Genomic DNA, 24604 nt, shown 5'->3' with positions numbered 1-24604 from the left:
ATAATTTTCATGTAATAAACCATGAATTAGATGTCTTTTGGAAGAAAAGAAATCCTCTCTAGCGCGCCTCTAATAGCTGGAACCACTAGGGGTGCATGCCCAGATGATCCCAACTGTCGAATGTGCGCTAGAAGGATTGGTGTGCTAGAGAGGATCCCAATCCCTTTTGGAAGAAATCAAATTGCTCTATATGATAAATCACTAAAGGGAAAAAGATTTCTACCAAGCTGCGTGTAGCTTGCACTCAAACATAAGACTCTGGAAAATGATCACTTCACACCTTGAAATGAAAAATCTCACCCCATTGATGCCCCTACACACACCCTCATTGGTCATACACTTGTGCAAGGGCCATACACACTATAAATTTTTGGCAAGTTAGTCCTTAAACAAATTCAATGCAATTGTTCTATTAATCTAGTTGAATAATGTTCATGATTGGCAAAAAAATAACTTTGATAGCCTCAAAAGATCAAGGTTTTTAATCTTGGGATCGAAGAACCGGGTTAGACACTGTTGGTCTTGAGCTCGCTCGACTGATCGGACCTATCTAGATATTGCATAAAATATCAGTAGTATTGGTCAAGATCAAGTGGATGGGCAATTGGGCATTGATAGACCCTCAGAGGGATCCATGGACATCCTTCATCTGATCCAAAATTTTTAAAATATAGACAAGATAGAACCAGGTTCAAGCCACCTCTTCTAAATCTGGCCAAACATGGGCATTTTGGTCCTTGTGAAATACTATTTCAAGGAAAATGCTGGTGGGTATAACTGTAATTCTAGGTATAGATTTGTAGAATTCATAGAGGGAAGATATTGTCTATAAACAAGAGTGAGAGAGTGAGTGCTAGATTTAAGGGTAAGGCGAGGGAGGGATCCAGTGGGGCCCACATATCAAAGCAGGTAAAAACGTGCTGCCTCTTTTGATGCAAGAGCGTGCCGGTTGTGCAGAGAGACACTCATACCACGTACTCGGCCCATCTCATCTCTTCTATTCCCTTTGCTTCGCTTTTGGTTCCTTTTTTTTTTTCTCGTTTTCATTTCTGAAAAACAGAGCCATCAATTTATCGTCTCTCCACACATATCATCTCGTCTACCGAGAATTTTGAAAGTTAAAGAAGATGATCTTCCTTCTCTCTCCTCATTAGTAAATTAGTTATACTTAACTCTAGTAATCAGTGTTTGATGGATGCTTATTTGTGGTCTACCAAATCCAACTTTTTTTTTTTTTAATAGACTACAGGAGGGTTAGGTGGCCTTTGACCTGGCCCAGCCTATTTTTGAATTCAGTTCAAGCCCTATACCAAACATGCCCAACTCAGATCTCTCTCTTCTTGACAGGAGTGTTCCTTGATCCAACAATCTAGCTTTTCCATTCCACTTTGCCTGATGTTGAAGTTAAGCATCCTTTAAATTTTTTTTTTTATATTGGATGACTGTGACTTGAGCAAATTGACCTCACCCATTTTCACTACTAAATGTGGGAGGGAGATCGCTGATAGGTGGTGCAGCTTCAGCACTGGCATAGGGGTCAATGAGAGTGCATGCAAGAGTATTCAACAGAGGTGAGATTTTTTTTTTTTAATTTATAAGGGGGGCCGGTGGGAGAAGGTGATCATTTCGCCTTTTCTATGTTTGGGTGTAGGAGTCTAGCAACCTTCTTTTCCCCATTTACTTTTTTGCTCGACCTGACAAGGGCGCATAGACGACTAGGCCCAACATCAAAATGTAGTTCAGAGGTCTCAATCAAGTGACCAAAGTTTGGAAAATGCTTCGATAGGACATGTCTAAACTAATTGAACAATGTAGTTGTCCGCAATGAAGTAGTGGATGATACGTGTGATGATTGTGATAAGTGAACAAAAATAACATCAAAACCTTATCTCAGCTAAATGGGGTCAACTACATGGATCCTTGTTCTCCAATCAACTCTATTCGAAGTCATAGAAGATATGAGGCCTAAGCTATGCATGTCTTTCCTCACCATTTCACTTAGGGTTATTTTAGGCTTATACCTAGTTTCTTTTATTTCTTTCAATCAGAATTAAATCACTCGTTCGAATTGGAGCATCCCAAAGCCTCCGTTGAGCATGGTCATGCCACCTCCAATGACTCTCTTATAGCTTGTCATATATCGAGGCTATTCCCAACTCATTTCTAATATGATCATTTTTCTTCATTCATAGTTTTGCCACACATCCATCTAAACATCCTCATTTCTACTACATTTAGTTTATCTATGACGCTTCTTAACTGCTCAACATTCCACATAATACATCATAGTCAATCGTATGGTAGTCCTATAAAATATTCCTTTTGGCTTTAAAGAAATACGCTAATCACATAACACTCCAGACGTACTTCTCCATTTCATCCATTCTATTTAAATTCTGAGGACAATTTCATCCTCTATATCACCATCTTTATTGACAATACAACCCAGATCTCTAAAATAATCACTTCGAAAAAATTCTCTCTCATCAGTATTCACCATCTCCTTAACCGTCTTAGTGTAGCTAAAATTGCACACAATATACTTCATCTTTATTCTACTTATCTTAAGACTTTTTGATTCCATGATTGATCTCCATAATTCCAATTTGACGTTAATCTCAGTTTTTGTCTCATCCATCAACACAATATAATCAGCAAAAAATATATACCAAGGAACCTCATCTTGTATGTCTCTGGTTAGATCACTCAAGATAAGCGTACACAAATAAGAGCTTAAAAATAATCCTTGATGTAGTCAAATTGTAATTGAAAACTCACTATTTTAACCCCTTACAATTCCTAGACTAATCACCACACCATCATACATAAGTGAATAAAAACAATTAAGAAATTAATAGAGACATATAAATTCAGTTTACAAACTATAGTTCTCCTAATTTAGCCCCATCCATGTCTTGCATCCAATATGTGCTTTACTCATGTCATTATCACATTCCTTTATTTTTCTTTTCCTTTTCTCTTTTAAGTGTCCTCAGTTATCAATCGAGAGATACCCGGTAGAGGACTTTTTGACAAACCATTGTAAAAACAAAAATTAAAAGAAAAGCAAAGTCCATAGCTATGATTTCATAGAGGGTATCTAATTCCTTTTACCTTTGTTTGTTTCTCACACATTCACAGAGAGAGAGAGAGAGAGAGAGAGAGAGAGAGAGAGAGAGAGAGAGAGAGAGAGAGAGAGAGCAATTTAGTAATGGTGTGCGTATGTGAACAACTCACAACTGTTCAGATGAAATCTATTCTATGAGAATGTTCCATCTAAACGATTGTGAGTTGTTCCCTTACGCTCACCTACGTGAACAGTCACCCCATCCAATCCAGGCAAGTAAACTTTCTCATTTATGTACCAACAAAGGTAAGTGAATCCTTCTAGAGTTTTCACTTTATAAATAGTGTAGACCAAATAATTAAGAAGAGCCTTTAACTATGGGATATAATGACAAGACATAAAGAAGTTAAGAACCTTCGAAAGAGAATTAGCTATTAGTACAATATGAAATTATCTAAAAAGAGAAAAAGATTCCTTTATAGAGATGGATTATGGACCCTTAAAGCCAAGGCTTTGATGATTTTGAATTAAAAAAGTGGACACTTTAAAACGGTACTTCAAATTTTTTTAAATGCAAAATTACTTCTTTGGTAAAAATTAAAATAGAACAACTTGTTACCAAAAAAAAAATTTTGAGAACAACTCTCGTTACGGTAATACTTGAAATGCTTCTCATTATGCCTCCCAATTTTTATGTTCGTGGATTGATGATTTGGTAATTTACATCTTGTATAGATGAAGTATTTCACTAATCATATGATTTACTATGTATATGGTTCTTTATTCCTGTTTTTTTTAAACTAAATTCTATTTTTCTTGTGATTTTTTAGGGCACGATAATGACATTTGAATACATCAAATTTGTATAAATTTGGTCTATTTTTTAATGTTAATGTGGGTAATATATCTTAATGGGAGAAAGAACGCTATCTAGGCATGTGCGGTGCGTTGCCTTTGCGTTCAGACACAGATGCACGTGAATTGATTGTCATGCCCCATGGAAAGATAGAATTTTTTAGGGGTGTGGTGGTCATTTCGCATGTCCTTGAGTCTGGGCACAAGGGCAGCACACTGGACGCACCAGGTAGTGTTCTCTTACCCTATCTTAATTTAGTGGGTTAACCCCAGTTACAATGCCTTGAAGAGATAGGTGCTCTAGCTGACAAACTCAAAAACAAAATCCTTAAAGAAGAAAAGGGAGAGAGAACAAAAAGTAGAGAATGAGACAAGGTTTTGTGAACTAATGGCCCTAATTCTCTAGTCTCTCCAAAGTTAGGTGGCACTAGGAATTAGTTCATAATTCATTTTATCATGTATCTTTGAGAAAAAAAAAAATTCCTTGCGCAAAGGGCCCACTAGGGGCCATACAAGAGACCTAGAGAGGGCCAGATCGAATGGGGGTCTAAGAGAACCACACACTTCTTGGAAAACAAGCACAGGTACACATTGAGAGGAATTGATCCACTAACAAAACCTCAGGCAAACTCTTAAGCAAGCATTGCGAAATTGTTAGGTCTAGTCCTAGATGTGCTCCTTGAAAAAATTATAGGTCATACTTAGGTTGACATTTTATGAACACAAACAAGCTGAATCCAATCAAGCTTGATTATATTTGTTTATTATTACCATTGTCTTCTTGCCCTATTAATCTTTGAAGGTGCAACTGTACCATCAACCTACCAATTCATCACTCATAAAATATTAATAGAATGCTTACCCTTGTAACCCTAGGACAGGATGGTCAATACTAAAGATGAAGATGAAGATAGAAGGAATGAAAGAAAATGAAAAGAAGTGATATATAGTTTGGGGCCGACGCCATGAGAAGAGTGATCTATTCACCCATTTTTTGTTCACCATCCACCCTGTAAACCTATCCATCCACCATATCTCATTTACATACCATAGTGTCTCGTTGAGCCCATGCAGGTAACAGGGATATGAGCACCATGCGTACAAGAAATTACGCAGACTACCAGATCATAAACATATGTGACCACCCAAAAATAAGAAAGAAGACACAAATGTTAAAAAAATAATAAATAAGTGGTTTGCCTCCTTGGCCATCCTTTCCCGGTGGAGAATGCCTGAAGTAGTTTCTCTCCTTTCCCGATGGTCCATGAAGGGGAGTGCCAAGTCCCATCATACATTATCTAGGCTTGCCCCTTGTGGTCGAGTTTAGATCTGCTACCACATGCAGACGGGTGGGGATAGTTCTGAACCCTCCATGAGGATGTAGGATCTGCCTCTAGGGTTTGAAAACCACGTCCTATGGAGGGGTCAGATCTGTCCTCACCCGTCCCCCTGTGGATAGCTAATCTGGATTTCGGTCGGCCACCAACAGTGTCAGAGATCATCCTGCTTTGAAAGGGAAAGGAAAGATGATAGTAAGATTATATTTTTAGCATGTCTAAATGATTGACACATCAACTTGACAATTCATATGGGGGTAACTATGCATGGTTACAAATTCTGTTTATAACCTGCTTCATTACAAAGAGAGGCAGGCACCCTTAAAAGCCAAACTGGCACCCTAAAGAGTTGGAGAGAAAATGAACTACTCTTCCCAACAGCTAAAATACAAACCCTGCAGCCAAAAGCCCTCATGGGTGTAGCCCAAGCCCATCATCTACATTTTAGATCAAGCAAAGATATTATGCAAGGTCGTTGTCAATTGTCACATTCAATTCATGATGATACACAGTAGTTGGTAGGTTTGCCATCCGAGTATGTTGGTGAAGGGGCACCAGTTTCAATTCAAAAAGTTTGTGGGTCCCATCCTCAGAAATGTTTCCACTTTGATTTGACAATCCAAACCCTCCAATGGGGATGACTTTTCTTATACGAAACGGACCTTAAGAAGGTGACACAAATCGTCTTATATACTTAAGGCCTTTAAAAAAGTTTAAACTCCAGAGGGACCCATTAAAATTGTGGGTCCCACTCCAAGACCTTATTACTTATAAAAATATCTAGATGTTGGGGTGACTTTGATAATGGGTTTTTTTTCTAGACGTCACTATGCCTAGTAAACTATAATGTTTCACTCTCGGATATTTTATTATAGCGTTAGGTTCCTTTGTAGTGCGATACAGCATGTAGAGCACATCCAATGGCCCTGTGTGTTTGGCACGTAGCCCAACACCTTACCTATATGTTGAATTGCATGCCCAAGCATACAGGGCCATCGAATGGTGCGCGACACAGGGTGTCGCACTATAGAGGATCCGAATCCTTTTATAGTATATGAGTTAATCCATGTGATGTATGTCATAATGGATAAATTTTAATTCAAAGTAAACAAAGAGAATTGCTCAAACTCTTATTCAAAGTTCTTGTAAAATTACTAAAATACATCAAATGTTTCCACTTTGATTTGACAATCCAAACCCTCCAATGGGGATGACTTTTCTTACACGAAACGGACCTTAAGAAGGTGACACAAATCGTCTTCTATACTTAAGGCCTTTAAAAAAGTTTAAACTCCAGAGGGACCCATTAAAATTGTGGGTCCCACTCCAAGACCTTATTACCTATAAAAATATCGAGATGTTGGGGTGACTTTGATAATGGGTTTTTTTTCTAGATGTCACTATGCCTAGTAAACTATAATACGTCATTATCTGACATTTTATAGTAGCGTTAGGCTCCTCTGTAGTGTGATACAGTGTGTAGCGCACATCCAACGACCTTGTGTGTTTGGCACGTAGCCCAACACCTTACCTATGTGTTGGGTTGCATGCCCAAGCATATAGGGCCATCGGATGGTGCGCTACACATTGTGTCGCGCTATAGAGGACCCGAATCCTTTTATAGTATATCAGTTAATCCATGTGATGTATATCATAATGGCTAAATTTTAGTTCAAAATAAACAAAGAGAATTGCTCAAACTCTTATTCAAAGTTCTTGTAAAATTACTAAAATGCATCAAATGTTTCCACTTTGATTTGACAATCCAAACCCTCCAATGGGGATGACTTTTCTTACACGAAACGGACCTTAAGAAGGTGACACAAATCGTCTTATATACTTAAAGGCCTTTAAAAAGGCTTAAACTCCAGAGGGACCCATTAAAATTGTGGGTCCCACTCCAAGACCTTATTACCTATAAAAATATCAAGATGTTGGGGTGACTTTGATAATGGGTTTTTTTCTAGATGTCACTATGCCTAGTAAACTATAATGTTTCACTATCTGACATTTTATTGTAGCGTTAGGTTCCTCTGTAGTGCGATACAGTATGTAGAGCACATCCAACGGCCCTGTGTGTTTGACATGTAGCCCAACACCTTGCTTATGTGTTGAATTGCATGCCCAAGCATACAGGGCCATCGGATGGTGCGCTACACACTGTGTCGCGCTATAGAGGACCCGAATCCTTTTATAGTATATCAGTTAATCAATGTGATGTACATCATAATGGCTAAATTTTAGTTCAAAATAAACAAAGAGAATTGCTCAAACTCTTATTCAAAGTTCTTGTAAAATTACTAAAATGCATCAAATGCATATGAATATAAAATATAGAATGGCATCTTTTATAATTTTAACTACTTCATCTACTCATTTCAAGCTGAAATAAACTAACTCGTGTACTGTTATGTGGCAAATAATAAAGTGTTATTTCACTAGGAGTCGTGACAAAAAGAAAATCCTTAACAGTAATATTCTTTGTTAGAGTTAATGACACAAGTAACTTGTGATTTTTTAGGACTATAAAATCGTCACATGTTAAAAAGGAATGGGTTTCCAATTTCCTACGTTATCCAAATGGGAAGGTTGAACATAGATCTTCAACTGGATCCTCTGCTCATGGTGGTACTCAAGTGGCATAAGCACAGCCATAAGCACATTGAGCATGAGCAGAGGATCCAAATCGTTTAAAACTATGTTTGGACGCCAAGAAAAGAAAAGAAAAAATATAATAAGATAAAATTCATGATGATACAAATGATTGATTTATGTGTCGATCTCTCTCCACAAATTCAACTAATTCTACTGATTCTAATCCAAATTCTTAAACCTTGATCTTAAGGTGTAATGGTTTTATCTCATTCTGCAGATTTCTATATTAATTGTCAAGGATAGGGTTGTTAATGGGCCAGGTTTCTTGATAGGCCTGCCTCTCAGGTCCATCCCCTCCATGGACCTGTATTATCCTCAAAGCCCAATAATGCAGCAAATGCTGATATCTTGTTGGGTCATTTCATAAGTTGGTGGGCTTGGATTTGACAATAACAAAATGTTGGTTTAATTGTTAGGCTGGCCTCTTTTTCCTATGTCCATGTCTCTAGGGATGCCAACTCGATTGCGCATTCCCTAGCCCGGAAGGTCTTGTCTTTGACAACTCGATTACTCAGACTTCTCATATACTCTGCCTTATTTACAGTTTACACCCCTAAATTTATAACAACAATATACATCATTGTACAAATAGTGGATCATTTCCACTAGAGAACTAGGTCCCTTATGGGATCCGGATCTTCTACAATGTGGAGGTCGCCCAATGAGACATCCAACGTCTGGGCTGGCTGGCATACACTTCGACACGCTCCCAGCCAGCCCAATCGTTGGATGCTTATTAGGCAATGCGTTCATTGGAGAGGATCCCGATCCTCCCTTGTGGTTACATCAATCGGAGCTATCTGTACGATGATTTTTTTTTACTACCACCCATTTTATATCGAGTCTCAATCCCTACAATTCCCATGATTTCCCTAATTTAGACTTAGTTGCCGTCTTGTTTTGGATGTAACAAATAATTTATTTTAGATCATTGACTCATCAACATAAACTTGACATGTTTTGTTTGAAAATGAAATGAAGAAATAAATGAAAATTTTATACAAAAATAAAAAATAAAATGGAAAGTTTTCTAATCATTACAAAACAATGATTGTGTAACAAACCCAAAAGCTTTTTAAATGTATTAATATAGTTTTATTTCACTTTTCAACCATCCTTTCATTTGAGTAGTCTATTAAAAATTCATTTCAAAAGTTTAATTAATATATTTGGTATGACTTAAATTTGTTGGAAAACCTTTTTTTCTATTTTTAATTCATTTTCATTTTCTTTCCAACTAGTTGGAGTCAGATTTTTTCTTCCCTCAATGGTTGCCTTTTAGTTTTAGACAATGACAATAAACACTTAAGAAGCCATTTTTATTGTCTAGTAGCTTGTACATTGGGATATCCATTTTACACCAGCTTGTACGACGAGAATTTTTTTTTATTACTGTGAACATGTGAACACTAAAACAAAAAATATGAATATGTAATTGACAATCAACTAAATAATACCATAGAACTTCATAATTTTTTTCAGGTAAAAACATAGTACTTTTTCGTCAAATGGGTGAAAGATGGGGTTTTTCGGTGACTAATTAATGGAGCTCATAAAATACATTTGCTTTGTCATAAGAATGATTATACATATAGATGACATATTCAGCCCTTATTGATAACAAGTTTGTTCTTGATTTCTTGATTCGGGGTGAAATTATTATTTTTTTATTTCATGTTTTTTGAGATCAAAATCACTACTTACTAAAATATTTTTAAATTGATTCCCAAATGGATGAGAACATAATCAACACTTGAAAGGCTTAAAACGGAATCAATTCAAGCATTATATATATATCAATTACAAAAATACCATTATGACTTATGAAACTAAACAATATTTACAAAAAATGTGATTATGGTTTATGAAACTACACAATATTTACAGAAATATCATTATGGATTATAAAAATACATAATATTTACAGAAGTCTTTCTAGATTAAAATTATATTTTCATAAAGTAAAGAAAAGAAAATGTCTAATAAATATATATGTTCATTCAATGACCAGTTGGGTTTTGATTTATCTTATAATGGCTCGATATATTTGATAAAATAAAGAACTATGTGAATGTTAAATAGAAGGGGAGAAAATTTAAAAGAAGGAAAATGATCTGAAAATGCAATAATGCAATATGAAAGGTTCATTGACACAATAACCTATTGCCAGAACTTTTAGACCAAATTGGGAAAATACGAACCAAACAATATGGAAATAAATTTTTGTTCAGTGGTTGTTATTTGTTTGTAAAATGTCTCCATATTCCAATTTTGCCCATAGTCAATGGTGCCTTATAAAGTCATCGCCAAAGATGCTAAATTTGAAAATGACAAATCTTAGCAAATGGCATAAGTAGTGCATTTGAAGGTGAAGGAGAATAAAATTGAAATAAGAAAAAGCTCACTAACACTCTTCTCCATGAGGTCTAGTTTTGCATAATTTGTTATCTCTTTTCTAGATTAATGTAGTAGCATTAATTTGGTTTGATTTCTTTTAAGAACAAGTAATTTTGTCCATCAAAGTATGAAACTAGGGTATTGTATTTTTTCCAAATTGTTTAAACTTTATTTGTTTTACTAGCATACATAAATCTAAAATATTTAAAATGAAAGTTATTTTCCAAAGGTGTTTCAATAAATTAAGTCATTTCTATTTTTTAGATCCATATAATTTCTTTCTAGCTTTGTTTGTTTCAATGTGATATATTTTCTAGGTTTTGCTAAAAGTCCAATCTATTTTGTATGAATACAATACAAATAAATAATTATTTTTTTTTTGGGTCAGAAAATGATGATGATTTCTTGATTATTAATATACTTGGAATCCAAATATGATTCTACCACCAATATATGATTGAATTGTTTTCTTACTCAATCATGCCTAAACATTTGTTCTTATCGTGGTAAAAAAAGTTGTAAATATTCATAAATAATAATAAATTTTCGGGACAAATTTTTACCATCCAATTAGGGAAGAAAGATTACCATCATAGACTCGCACAGTCGCACCCAAACCATACATAATTATTCCAAAAATGAAAATCCATACAAAATTAAATGGGGAAAGGGTTTGTTGTCATGTTGTGTGGCCTTTGCACTAGTATTGGGCCAATGAGGGAGCTTGTAGGAGCATCCAAAACGAGAGGCATGGCAGTCATTTCACCTTCTCTCATGTGTGCATGGGCACATGGAGATATTGTTGGACAATGTTCTTTTTCTCTAATTAAATATATAAAGAGAAAAAGAAGGGTGCCAAGCTGTGTGACACCTGCAAGCTCCCTCTATGAAATGAAAAAAACCTCTCACCCCATTTGGATGCCATCATGCCCTTTCTCATTGAGTACGTGCTACCACAAGGGCCATGCAGCTTGGAAGTGATCCCCTCCCATATGTAAGGGCAAGAGATGGCTATCTAGTCATGTAACACCTGACAGTACTAAGGGTGTCAAAACCTAAATTGAACCGGTCAAATTAGACGGCTGGCCCAAGTGAACCCAATCCAAACCTAACTGAAACCTTATCGGTTTGGCTTCGATTTGCAAGTTAGAGCACCCTTAGGTTTCAACTCGGTTCAGGCTAAATTGCTAAAATGATAGGTCACCGCTTGGCCTAATCAATAGGACTGAACCGAAGCGATTGAAACCAATAACAATAAGCGAACCGAACCTGAGTCCAAACTGAAATCGAAAAGTTCATATTGGTTCGATTTCGATTTCTTGAATCTCACAACAAAACCAAAAAACCAAACCGAACCACCCGACTGACACCCTTATCTAGCAGTCTAGCACCCACATGGGGTCCAATAAAATTGTATACAAGTGCATTTGATTGAATGAGATTTTTTTGTAATTCACTGGGGGTTGAATAGTAATTTCTTAGGATCTTGTGTCTAGACGCAGGAACCACACCACCGGTTTGCGTTCTTTTTCCCATATGTAAAATAACGAAGGACCAAAAAAATGAGCAATCAGTCAACATCCTGGTCACCCTAACGGTTGTAAAACTACCAATTTAATCAGGCAAAAGTTTTACGTGGCTGAGACGAATCGAAGTCGGGATCTCCTCCTGCCCTTTCTTACAGCACATAACAACTCAAGCCTCGGACACCTGAGCGAGCACTAAAGGCTGAAGCCTGCAGGAGAGGGAGACAAACCGCATCAGCATTCTCTCTCAATTAATACTCAAGAGTCTCTAGCAGCGGCCCAGTCCCTTCTCTTAATCATCACAAGAACAAATCCGAGACAGGGACCGAGCCTCTGCAATTCATCCATTTTTTTTTCTTTCTCATTTCCCCTCATTTTCAGAGTTGCAGAATAGAGGTATAAGAGGAAGGACGGAAGGAGGAAGCGTAAGGCAGTAGAACTTGACAGAACAGCCTCTCTCCAGGGGGATCGGTTAGGGATCTTGAAACATTTTGGTGGATCTGTTCTCTTCTCGGCGGATCCAAGATGAATATCTTCAGATTAGCAGGGGACATGACCCATCTCGCTAGCGTCCTTGTCTTGCTCCTCAAGATCCACACCATCAAATCCTGCGCTGGTACTCCTCTCTCACTCTTCCCCTTCCCCCGTATTTTCAACGTTAATTGGAATGTCCAATTTTGCATCTTGATGAAATTACAAGTTTCTGACATTTCACCGAACTTCAGCTGGATTATTGGTGGGATTTTGATCTGGATGTACTTATGTGTTGCTGGATTTACTGTTGTGGAAATACCGGACGAACAATAGTTCTACTCTTAGTGTAACTGATTTACTGTGGCTCTGTTTGGGTTATCTTAGGAGAGGTGTTGTCTTTCCCTCCCTTCCCACCTCCTTATTATGCCAATTCAGGTGGCAATGCCATTCCTTGAGGATGTTGTTGTTGTTGGTTTATTTATTTATTTATTTTTTAATTAATGGAAAAAATACATATTCACATTTAATAGTTTTATTTGATAAGACACGTCTTATAATTGCTTTGATGGGCATATTTTTGTGCTTGAATGATTCAATTTCTCTTCTGGAGACAGTGCAGCGGTTTCTAATGCTGTTTAGTTGTTATCAACTTTAGTGAAACTGAGAGGGCATTACACTGAACATAAATCAAGTACATTGGATTTCCTTTTGGGAGCTCATTATGAACACTAGGTATAAGAAAATAAACATATGTTCAGTAGGAATTGTGACATTGCATTTATGCTATGTTTCTCTGGATGAAGGTTGTAGATGGTGGATGTGGAGTAAACATCCCTTGAAAAACAATATGACAATTGAGTGGCAGAATAGAATACATCTCTTTTTAACTTTACACATAAATAAAGAAGGTGATATAGAGGATGATGTTTCATAGAGAATTAGAATAGGATGGATGAAGTGGAGAGGTGCACTGGAGACTGGAGTGTTGTGTGATCGACATATTCCTTTAAAGCTTAAAGGAAAATTTTATAGGACAGTCATACAATTGACTATGATGTATGGTGCAGAATGTTGGGCAGTTAAGAAGCATCATATAGATAAACTCAGTATAACAGAGTTGAGGATGTTGAGATGATTGTGTGCCAAAACTAGGAAGGAAAAGTAAGGAATGATCATATTAGAGCTGATTTGGGAGTAGCTCTGATACATTATAAGCTACGAGAAAGTTGTTTGAGGTGGCATAGCTATGTTCAACGGAGGCCTTTGGATGCTCCAGTACGGAAGAGTGTTTTGATTCAGATTGAAGGAACTAAAAGAGCCAAGAGCAGACCTAAAATGACTTCAAGAGAAGTGGTGAGGAAAGAGATGTGTAGCTTTAGCCTTGTATCAAGTATGACCTCAAACAGAGCTGATTGGAGGATAAGGATCCAAGTAGACGACCTCATTTATTTGGGATAAGGCTGAGTTGTTGTTTTTGTATACTTTACACATAAATATAGAAAAAGTATGTACAATATAATGATCAAATTAGCCATACTCTGCTGTATATATGACCGCTTATGCAGTAATAAAAGATAATATAAGACAAATTATTATAGATATTATTTTCTGTTTTTGTCTTATGTTCATTATGTTTAGCTGATAAGAGTGTACCAGCTTGCTTGCACAGGCATAAACTTGCAGACACATCAAAATCTGTGATGACTTGAGAAAAACACTGTTGTCCAACGATCCTACATCGTTTCATCACTCTTTTTTCATCTTGTCTTTGGATTCAATTATTGCAAATAATGGCATTTCAACAATGACATCAATAAAAGAAGGGGAAAATAGGAAAACTCTTCTACATTGTATTTCAATGTCTAGAAGCTTCTGAGCTGTGTTTTACTAGTTATTTCAGAACGTAGCTATGTGTTATTTAAGTAATGAACTTTTATTAAATAAATTTGATTTTTTTGGCTTTACTTTGGGGATCTTCTATCGGTTAGAAGTGCGCTTTGAGAAATATTCAGCAGTAAAGGTTAATTTCTTGGGAAAAGTTAGTCCATTTTGGGTTTTGCCTCTTTCATTGTTACCATAACATATGCTCAAGGTAATAAATATGTTCTTTCATGATAAGGGCTCAAGGGGCCATTTCTTGGAGCAACAGTAAAAGGTTCGGGCTGCTGGGGTAAATGCCTGGGTTCGAATCTTGAGAGTGGCCTCTTTGTGTAAAAAATACCGAAGGTTTGGACCATCTGCATAGGCGGGACCAGAACTAGGTAATGACCCCTTTTTTTCATGACAAGGGCTTCCATCTACATCATTTGGTTAGATTTTGGTGTTCCAATCCAAGAGATTGGAAGGTGGTGTGTACTCTTCAGCAGTTTGAGCCCTTGGTCTAAGATCAATAAGCATGATAATAGATGTCGACTGATTGAAAAATGGGTGTGAGATTTGGAACTCACCAAAATAGTTTGAAAATATTTATAGAAAGTAAAGAGGGGTCGAAAACAGTTCAGCGTAGAAGTTATGAGGGTCAAAGGAGCAGGAAGTGGTGGAGTTAGTTTATGGAAGAATCATATGGAATCCTAGCATTTCAAGAAATGAATGTCATTTAAATCAGTAGAGGGGACTGACTAAGGTTTTGTGAGAACACATTACATTGTAGTGCATCCCTCATGCAAGCGATTCTGAACATGTAAAGAATAGCTGCTGAAACAGAAGTTTGGTGGATATGTGCCAAGGTTGTCAAAGTGGCAAATTGATATACGGTCCTTTGGACCTAAGGCAAGGCATTGAATGCTTGATGCCTAGGTGATGATTACGGAATGACAAAAAATGGTGGTTTTCCTTAAATTAATGGTTAGTATCTGTTGGACTAAGATGGTCATTGAGAGGGGGGGGGGGGGGGGGGGGAAGGGAATCAGTGAACTCCAAAAACTTTAACTCAACTCTTTCGTTTCCCTACTTACTAGCACTCAAAAAGCCTCACAATCACAAATGCGGACTTCATTGATGTTCAGCCACACAATCACACTGCTTGCCGACCCTCAACCAAGCACACACACATATATTGCCCGACAATCCTCAATCAAACTCACACACAATCACAATCATGTGCACCCTTGCCATGCTACCACAAAGTGGCCAGGCCTACAAAGGCGTGCACACCCATCCTGCATATAAAGGCACACACTCTAATATACAATATGGAATTGAAAATATAAGGCACACCCACAACACAAATATAATGTGGTTCAGCAATTACTCATCACTAATTTTAACAGCTGCAGTTGCTCAGGTGCTGCAACACCTGCTTCCACCCTTGCTGCTACAAAGGCTAGGGCTTCTACCACTGTTTACCCAGCATACAACTGGGAGTGTGCTTCAACGCTAGAAAGTTTAGGTAGTTGCAACTAACAGGGAACAACAGTCCTTGTCCAACTGTGACTGAACACCCAATACAGAAACAAATTGGGCTTATAATTAATGCCCTACAATGAAGCACAAACTAGTCTTGGATTTCAACATACATCAACCTAGAGCTAGCATACAAATAGGTACAAGTAATACAATGAAACAGTGTAACTGATAGAAATCTTATAGCCCTGTAGACTGTCTCAGTTCCTGGTACCCGGAGAATCTCTCTGAGTGGCCAATGGAGTGTCAGACTCGAGAATATATATACTCTTATCATTTTTCGACGTCTTTCCACGCAAACCTTTATATCTTCCTCATCTGAACTCCCATTGACCCGGATCTTTTTACTACGTGAAGAAAACTCGAAGGGCTACACTTTTCATGAAGACAACAACAACCCAGGCTGCTATCTTCAGCCTACACGCCATGCCTTAAGATTATGCCATAATTTTCCACTCCGATATCGGATTGACCTCATTCAAATTTTCCTGGAAAACTAACTCACATATCTTCGTTACTTGTATTTTGAACTTCTCCAAATTTCAACTCAACGATAGCTCAAAAAATCAGAGAAATTACTGTTCAAGACTCACTAGATGCCATCTCATACACTCAAGCCACATCAACCTGCCATGTGGCAGACCCCGTGCCATCATGCGCCATGTGGCACCTTTGCCACCACAGATCCACCTGTGCCATGTCGTCAAGCATGGCCACCTCAGACATCCATGCACCTCACATGCATACATGTGCATGCCACACCATCATTACTTCATGGTCATGATGCCACCTGTGAACCTCCATACACTGGTCACCTCAACTTCATGCTGCCACCATGGTCAGATGTCATCATGCCTATCCACACCAACATACCATGTGGGGACCACATAATCACAATCCAACCACCTCATCACCTATCCAATGTGCACCTCACACACTATCAGGCCAACTAATCAATTTTTCAACTGGACCAAAATACCCCTGAGTTGCCAGACCACCTGTTAGCTGCTATCTCTACAACATCATCAGTACTCACCTATACTGACTACAAACACCTGGATTCCCCCATTTGCTTCTTTTCTGTGCACTGATACGGAAAACTCCATACCTTCTTCATATGAACTCAGAATGAGGTGATTCCAGTTGCATTAGAAAGAGGATTCAAAGCACTACAACCTTCCAGTTTATGCTCTCTTCCTATTCTGCCACTTGTCCTGCTCAAATTGGCTGTAAAGTGGACACATCAGCATGAACCTATGAATGTAATGTGCATGTACACTGTTCCCTATTCTGCCACTAGCTACTAACCACTGTATCACCCTGTAATAACCTGACATATAATGCCACATCAGTCCGGAAACCTCTCTAACACTGCCAAACTGCCACATTTCCTGAACTCACTGCTACTGCACTGCGAGCTCTGCTAGAACACCTGTAATTCCTGTAACATCACTGTGGATGCCCTGCCACATCAGTACACTGTTTGTACACCTCTGTACTCATAGCTACCATCTGTACTGCTACTCTGTTGACTCAGCCTGACTGCAGTGTGTGTACAACAGTATCTACTACGGACAGCAATAAGGACCCCAAATATGGAATAAAACATAAGGTTCAAGACATAACTGTTACAACAAAAAGAGGAACACCGTATTAGCATATCGAAGCAGTGAATGCTGAAAGAAAAAGTGAACAATAAGAACCTTGTTTGGTGACTAAATGCTCAAAATAAGTTTTTACAAAATGACAGATCAAAGAGCCACAAATGATGAATCGCTGTAGAATAGTCAGACTTAGTGACCCAACTCATGTTGTTAACTGGTTGCATTTTGGCAACTAACTTGCTGGTAGCACCTGGCTTATGCAAGAATCTCTCAGTTCACGACCCAAAACACAGGTGGTTGCAAACTTGCAATGGTTTGATGAGACTTATATGTGCTATCTAGAAGTGACTAATTTGGTTAGATATAATCCACAATGCCATAGAATCATGGGTATGAAAAAGTGGATTCACTGAGTTAGTGACAACCTATTGATGAGGATGGGAAGAATTCAAGAAACCATACTGCTGTATACTTGAAAGATAGATTGAAGAGGGTTGTTTTATATGAGGTCATATAACGAACTCCTTCCAGCTGGATGAATTGTCATTTCCATGCAAGTTTTTTGGGGATCCTGTAATTCCCACCTAGGTTATTTCGTTCATAGTTGTCACGGCGATCCAAGTCGGTGGAGGAGTGTCTAATCGATATATCGACACGTCGCCCGCCATGGCGATCATGTCGACCATGGCAGAATTGTAATTAAATCCAAAGTTGAATGGCAAAGTTGAATGGCAAACTAGTAGATAAATCAAGATTTATAAGAGCAATGGCAGAATTGTAATTAATCTGAAGTTGTAAAGGAGTGGTAGAACTGTAATTTAATGGAGTTAAAGAGAAAACTGAATGGGCTAAACAGAATAGCAGTAGAGACTATAGGGGGTTTTATGTAAATAATATAAGTTGCCCTTGCAATTTTAAAGACTTAATATGTCTTCTTCAACCTTGCAATAACACGATAAAAGAGAGGCGGTGAACTGGAGTAGTTCCAACAGAGGAAACTCCTTATGAAGATGATTCTCCCTGCAATTTCTGGACAAAATCACAGCGCCAAGGTCTGCCGATCCCAACGAGAAATAGCCCCAAAATTCTGCTGGCAACCAAATGGTGAGATCTGAAATCAGATCTGGCGGATGTCTTAGTTGCAGGTTACTTCGAAAATTTGAATCTCACAGAAAGAGAGACTTCTGGATATGAAACTTTCAGGTATGGATCACCCAAAAGAAAAGAACTTATGGATCAAATCTCAGAACCAGTCAATGTGTGTGTAAGGATCCTATAATGGCTTTCCAGAATCTGGTAGTACTGCCCAGAAAGAAAAAACTCAGAAACCAAGGCTAAAATAGGAGATTTAGGGAAACAGGGATGCCATGGTGTTGGTCGATACGCACATTTCTCCAGCGCCAGGACGCTATGACAACTATGATTTCGTTCCCCCATTTTTTTTCTTTTCTGAGGGGGTAGGGGTTTTAATGTAGACAACATAATAGGCATGATTGCTATTTACTTTCAGTAGATCATTTGTTCTTATCTACATAATTTGTATTCAATTTCTGCTTAACATACGGGACTGATTGGGAGAGTTACCGCTTAGTTACTTTCTTGCTGCGGCTTCACTTCTTCCAATTTGTGATGCCTTGGGTCCAACTCACAAATTCTCAAATCTCAAAGCTCAATATGAGCCTCAAGCCACTACTGTTGCATACCTTTGCCTCCACTGTCCCTTGCTCATGTCGGAATTTTCAGAAAGAGCATTACAATTGCTCATTGATGATTAGGGCCTCATCCTGGAACAAACAGTGCATATAGGGTGAGATCGTTGCTCTTCATTTGGTCAGCAGTACTTTGTGATTAAAAGGTCTAAACTATATTATGTAGAGGTGAGCATTTACGTATTGGACTTGATACATATTTGTATATGGAGATCTGCCATTTTTTTATTTGTTTTTTCCATATAAGACCTCTTACATTGCCCATAAGGCCATAACCCTCCACTGCCCTTTCCCCCCAAAAAAAGAAAAAATGACAATTTCAAGACTACTATTTATCCAATGCGGTTACTAGTTTCCAGTAAATTTGATCTGAGATATGGAATCCGTTCATATGGATTTTGATGCTACTTATCCAAAACAAATATAAATTTTGAGGTTTTTGTGGTTAGGCTCCTTAGTTACTTATTCAACAACAACAACTCAGCCTTATCCCAACTAAATGGGGTCAGCTACATGGATCCAAGCAAAGACAAAGACATAAATTAGCAATAAAAGAAGAAGAAGAAGAACATCGACAAGACTCAGCATAACCCACCTAGTCGATGCCCTCCAAACAGCTCTATACGAGGCCATACATGGGGCTAGGCCCAACCTATGCATGTCTTTCCTCACTACCTCTCCTTGGGTCATTATAGGCCTGCCCCTAGCTCAATTAGATCCTTCAATCTGAAACAAATCACTCCCTCGTACAGGTGCATCTCAAGGCCTCCATTGGACAAGACCATGCTGCCTCAAACGACTCTCTCGAAGCTTCTCATGTTTAGGGCTACCCTCAACTCAGCACTAGTCTGTTCAATCCTTACATTATCCTTCCTAGTCTAGGTATCTACTACCCAACATTCCACACCATAAATCATGTTTTGGGTGCATTACAACAACAACACAACATCATAGCCCAACTAAATAGGGTCAGCCACACAGAGCCTTGCCCTCCAATCAGCTCTATTTGAAGTCGTACATGGTACGGGGCTTAAGCTAAGCATGTCTTTCCTCGCCACTTCTCCTATGGTTATTTTAGGTCTGCCTTTGGTTCTTTTGGTTCCTTAGTTGCTTATTCATGGATAATTAATCGATTGTTCTTTCAATCTATTTTGACGTTCTTCTACGATATATTTGTTATGCATTCTCATCACTTCCATGTCAGTGGTCTTCTTATGGCTTTAACTAGCGGTTGTGACTTATGTATATTCTATGACTTCTGAGTTCTGACATCATGATTACAGGCATATCTTTGAAGACTCAAGAACTCTACGCCCTTGTTTTTGTTGCTCGGTACTTGGATATTTTTACTGATTTTATCTCACTATATAATACCACTATGAAGTTAATATTCTTGGGGAGCTCGCTTTCAATTGTCTGGTACATGAGGCGCCACAAGATTGTTCGTCGATCTTATGATAAAGACCAAGACACCTTTCGCCATTTTTACCTTGTACTGCCTTGCCTACTTTTGGCCCTTGTTATTAATGAAAGGTTCACCTTTAAGGAGGTATTGGCAAGTCTTTTCAGCTTATTCGTGAATGGCTACTTCCACTTACAGTTTGTCCTTATTATGTTTTCTGTGTTGTCATTTTTATACTTTTAAGCTACTTCATCCCCTTCCCCCCTTTTTCCTTTGTTTCCCCATGGTTTCTTTTCTTACATACCATACCTGTCTGCAACAATGGAGCAGGTAATGTGGACATTTTCCTTGTACTTGGAGGCTGTTGCCATACTTCCTCAGTTGGTATTGCTGCAGAGGACCAGGAACATTGACAACTTGACAGGGCAATATGTTTTTCTTCTGGGGTGAATTACCATCTTAAATTCTTATTCATTAATTTACTAAGTGCAGCGAGTATTTTGACAAATGAGTTTCATTATCATGCTTTATTTTTTATTTTTTTATTTCTTGTGATGATCATGTGATGTATTTATATTTGGAACATCTCTTTAAGTTATAATTTTCTTTGATTTATTTATATGGGGAAATGTTTCCTTACATGGTTTGTTAGGAAGCCTTTCCTAAACAGCCATAAAAATTTGGGGCTATATTGCCTGTATCACCCTTGACTCATGTCACCATTATCCACAATCAACTGGTCAAGCTTGGTTAAGAATTAAATGATTAGGGAAAAGATCCATTATATGGTGAGCCATATGGTTGATTTTGGCCTTGAAACTTCACAAATATCCATGTGGTCCTCTATCTATTCAATGGGTGGAATTGCCACGTCAGCCATCATATATTGTTTGAATCTTAACTGAAGGTTTAAAATGCAAGAGAGAAAATCAATTAGATGGTGGACCATATAGTTGAGACAGGTCACAAAATTTGAATGTAGACTTCCTAATGGGTGCTCTGTATATACCCAAAGGTTTGATTCAAAGTGCTTTCACGAAAGCCGGTTCCCGGTTGGCTAATGTATTCTAGACACCACATAAACCAGCTATCTATTCTGTCAATCAAGACTGCTCCTCCGGTGGACTCCATTCTTTTCTGTCAGGGGAGGCATAATTGTTAGATTGTAAAATGTTTCACTTATGAATTATGAAACATTGATGGTTTAGGTTCTTTATCTTCCCTTTATGTTGTTCACACTTCAAATGGTTCAAGATATAATTAGTTTCCCACTGGTGCAAGATGTAATGATTCCTATATGTGTCATTTCAATAGTTATTTTGGTGAACTTTGGGTTCATTGTGTCACAATAAATAGATCAAAAAAAATGTGGCAATTTTGTTACATTGTTCTAGTCTTATCATGTATAAACATAATCCGATTTTTTTTTTCCAGTTTGTTGAAATGTAACCGCTCCCCTCCTGAGTCGGGCAAAATAATGAAGTGAATAAAGATCTGGATGTTAAAAAAAAAAAAAAATCATGGCCACAAACAATAGACATGTGATTGTTGTCTATGTAAAACTGCCCAACACATGAATGCAATTTGGTGTGACAATTTTTTTGCTTGGGGGGGGGTGGTGTTCGCCAAGGGTTTCATCTAACTATACTCAACCAAGCATTACCCATCTATTTTGGATTTGCTATGTTAATCCTGTTCCAAATTTTTCCTTGACTTCCCATTTTATCCATTATTTTCCATTGAAGATAAACATTCTTGTCTTTTGCTGTGCTTGAACCCTCCATTTGCTTGTCTCTCTGATGCGTTTAACTTGCAAGTTATTACTCCTGATCACTGTGATTACTTACACATTTTTGTTTATTTCCTGATTGTATTGATCCGGGAATATATCGATGTTTTCAGCCTTCATAGTTTCAGTTCAGAAGGATTATCAACTGTTTAATGATTTCTGCATCTTATAATGCAGTGGATACCGAGCATTGTACATCCTCAACTGGATTTATCGTTTCTTCACTGAGCCACATTATGTCCACTGGATAAGTATGACTCTCTCTCTCTCTTGCTATGCACAGCCACCGTCACATGTGTGATTGTGTTTTTAAAGTAAATGAAAGAAAGAAAAATAAGCTGATGTGTATCTTGACAGTCTACTGCAATGTGTGGTGTACTTCTTGAACATTACACATGAAACTTGTCAAACCTGGGCTAAGACCCTTTACTTATGTTTACTTGAAGTAAATAAACGAGTTCACTTACATCCACGAGAAGGGCTCTTGAATGGATGAGTCCTACTTGTTTCCCTTTTTAACTTTCCCTCCTTTGAGTAGTTCATCCGAGGTACTCTTGGCATAATGGATATTCAAAACTGAAGACCACCTGTCTCATATTGCATAGAGCGACATAAAGTGTGAAGTACCTGTCTGGTGTTGTTGGTTTTGTCTTGTTATGCTTGTGTGTCTTTGTTTTTTCCTGTTTCCAGTGTATGTCAGTTCAGGTGTTATGAATGTTTCCTCTGTTGCAGCTTGGATAGCTGGGCTCATTCAGACATTACTTTATGCTGATTTCTTCTATTATTACTTCCAAAGGTATGTGCTGTATGTTCTGAAGTGAATTCAAACATATGTATTTGTGTGAAATAAAGTGTATCATATTCTCCTTTTAACAATTTGCAGCTGGAAGAACAATGAGAGGCTCCATTTACCAGCTTGAGTTCTTCTTGAATGTCTTGTCAGCACCTTAAGGATTCAGTGTAGCATATATGGGATATATATTTGTTTGAGCACAGGTTCTTGAGCTTCATTTCTTTTGTCCTCCTTTTTGTCCATATCGGTGCTTTCCAGGGCTTGTTAAACATGGGGCCAGTATTCTTCATTTACTCATTTTAAAGAGTTTTAAACATGGAATGCCATTCCTATCATGAAAATAGAGATTTATCCTAATGGAACATGTTTAACTGTCATTAGGAATCAGATCACATATTCTTTTCTGGAATCCTGTATGGATAAATATTCCAAATTAAGGATCAACATCTGAAAGGATTCTGTTGTATTCTAGTTCTTGAACTTCAAATTCCTGTTATACAAATTGGTATCACCAGCAGTCTCTCAAAAATGTTGTGTTAAGGAATTCTTTGGGATACCTAAATTTTTAGAAATTATTGGTTAAATGTTTATTCTGTGTGTGAGTATTTAAGCAACGAGTGCCTGTGGTCAAAACCTCTTTCTCTCTCTCTACACACAAGTAATATCGAACCTCCATTTTTATCTTCAAAGGGTCGAGGTTCTCATAGAAGCTGAACCTGACTAAGGCTACCAACAAAACTGGAAAAAAGATGAATTTATTCTTCAGGATGGGCATTCTTCTTTGAATGGAAAAATGCACGAGACAGGAATTCCGCAAGGTTAACATCCTTGTTGAAGAGGGTTGTCTTGCCTCAACCTTCACCTTGGTGCCCTGGTTTGCATGGCTCCAATGGGGTGCTCAAAATAGAGTTGACAAGAATCGAATTTTTTTTTTTTTTTTTTTTTGGTGGGGGGAGGGGGAAGGAGGAGTGGTCTATCCTATCAAACTGCCCAATGGGACTTTAACTATAGCCACTTGGGGGGGGGGGGGGGGAGTGTCTTATGGGCACAAGGTGAATACAGGAGAATCGAACCCATGACCTTGGGAGCCTGCATTCTGGGTAGTGGTTATGAGGATGGCATCTCCTAGAAGGAGAGCTAGCATCGGTTAAAAATTTATGATCAAGATCAGACGTTTTTTGGGTAGAATCTAGTTCAGACATAAGCGACTATTTTAGTTCCTTCTGGAAAAAAAAAAGTTTGTTTGAGGATTGTATAGGTGGCAAATTATGTCAAATTTATGTCAGTACTAGATTAGTGGGCACGCCTTGGTGCAATGGTTAAGTTGTGTTAGGTAAAGCTGTGTACATTTGCCCCTCCCAAACCCTGCAGTAGTGGGAGAAAGAACGCCATCTGGTTGCACCAGACACGGCGTCCCTGCACCTTGATATAGAGATGTGCAAAATGACAGCCACATCCCTGGTCATTTTCGAGTTCCAAGGGGGTGTGGCAGTATGCAAGCCCTTGTGCTAATGTGCAGGGGCGACGTGCATTGCACGAGTGGGTGCGTTCTCTTTCCCTTTTATTATTTGTACTAGGTCTTGTAGATTCAGTA

General features: G+C 38.0%; 2 protein-coding genes across 2 annotated transcripts in view; one reads left to right on the top strand and one right to left on the bottom strand.

Annotated features, from left to right (window-relative positions):
• The first annotated feature begins 12205 nt into the window (after window positions 1–12205).
• LOC122667644 (ER lumen protein-retaining receptor) lies at window positions 12206–23512 on the top strand. Its single transcript, XM_043864013.1, has 6 exons — window positions 12206–12453; window positions 20310–20575; window positions 20759–20874; window positions 22395–22468; window positions 22950–23013; window positions 23101–23512. Exons 1-6 carry the CDS (start codon window positions 12363–12365, stop codon window positions 23135–23137), a joined length of 648 nt encoding a protein of 215 aa, XP_043719948.1. The 5' UTR covers window positions 12206–12362; the 3' UTR covers window positions 23138–23512.
• The window catches only part of LOC122667642 (vicilin-like seed storage protein At2g18540), a 34128-nt gene continuing 22827 nt past the window's right edge, over window positions 13304–24604 (bottom strand). The window contains exons 13-14 of the mRNA XM_043864011.1: window positions 22402–22406; window positions 13304–13315 (exon numbers count right to left, since the gene is read on the bottom strand). The gene's annotated coding sequence lies outside the window, so the exon portion shown is untranslated. The remainder of the gene's footprint in view (window positions 13316–22401; window positions 22407–24604) is intronic.

This window comes from Telopea speciosissima, chromosome 7 (assembly GCF_018873765.1).
Source record: "Telopea speciosissima isolate NSW1024214 ecotype Mountain lineage chromosome 7, Tspe_v1, whole genome shotgun sequence".
Classification (NCBI taxonomy): Eukaryota; Viridiplantae; Streptophyta; class Magnoliopsida; order Proteales; family Proteaceae; genus Telopea; species Telopea speciosissima.
Note: the sequence above shows the minus strand (reverse complement) of the source record. Positions and strands in the feature narration are given on the sequence as shown.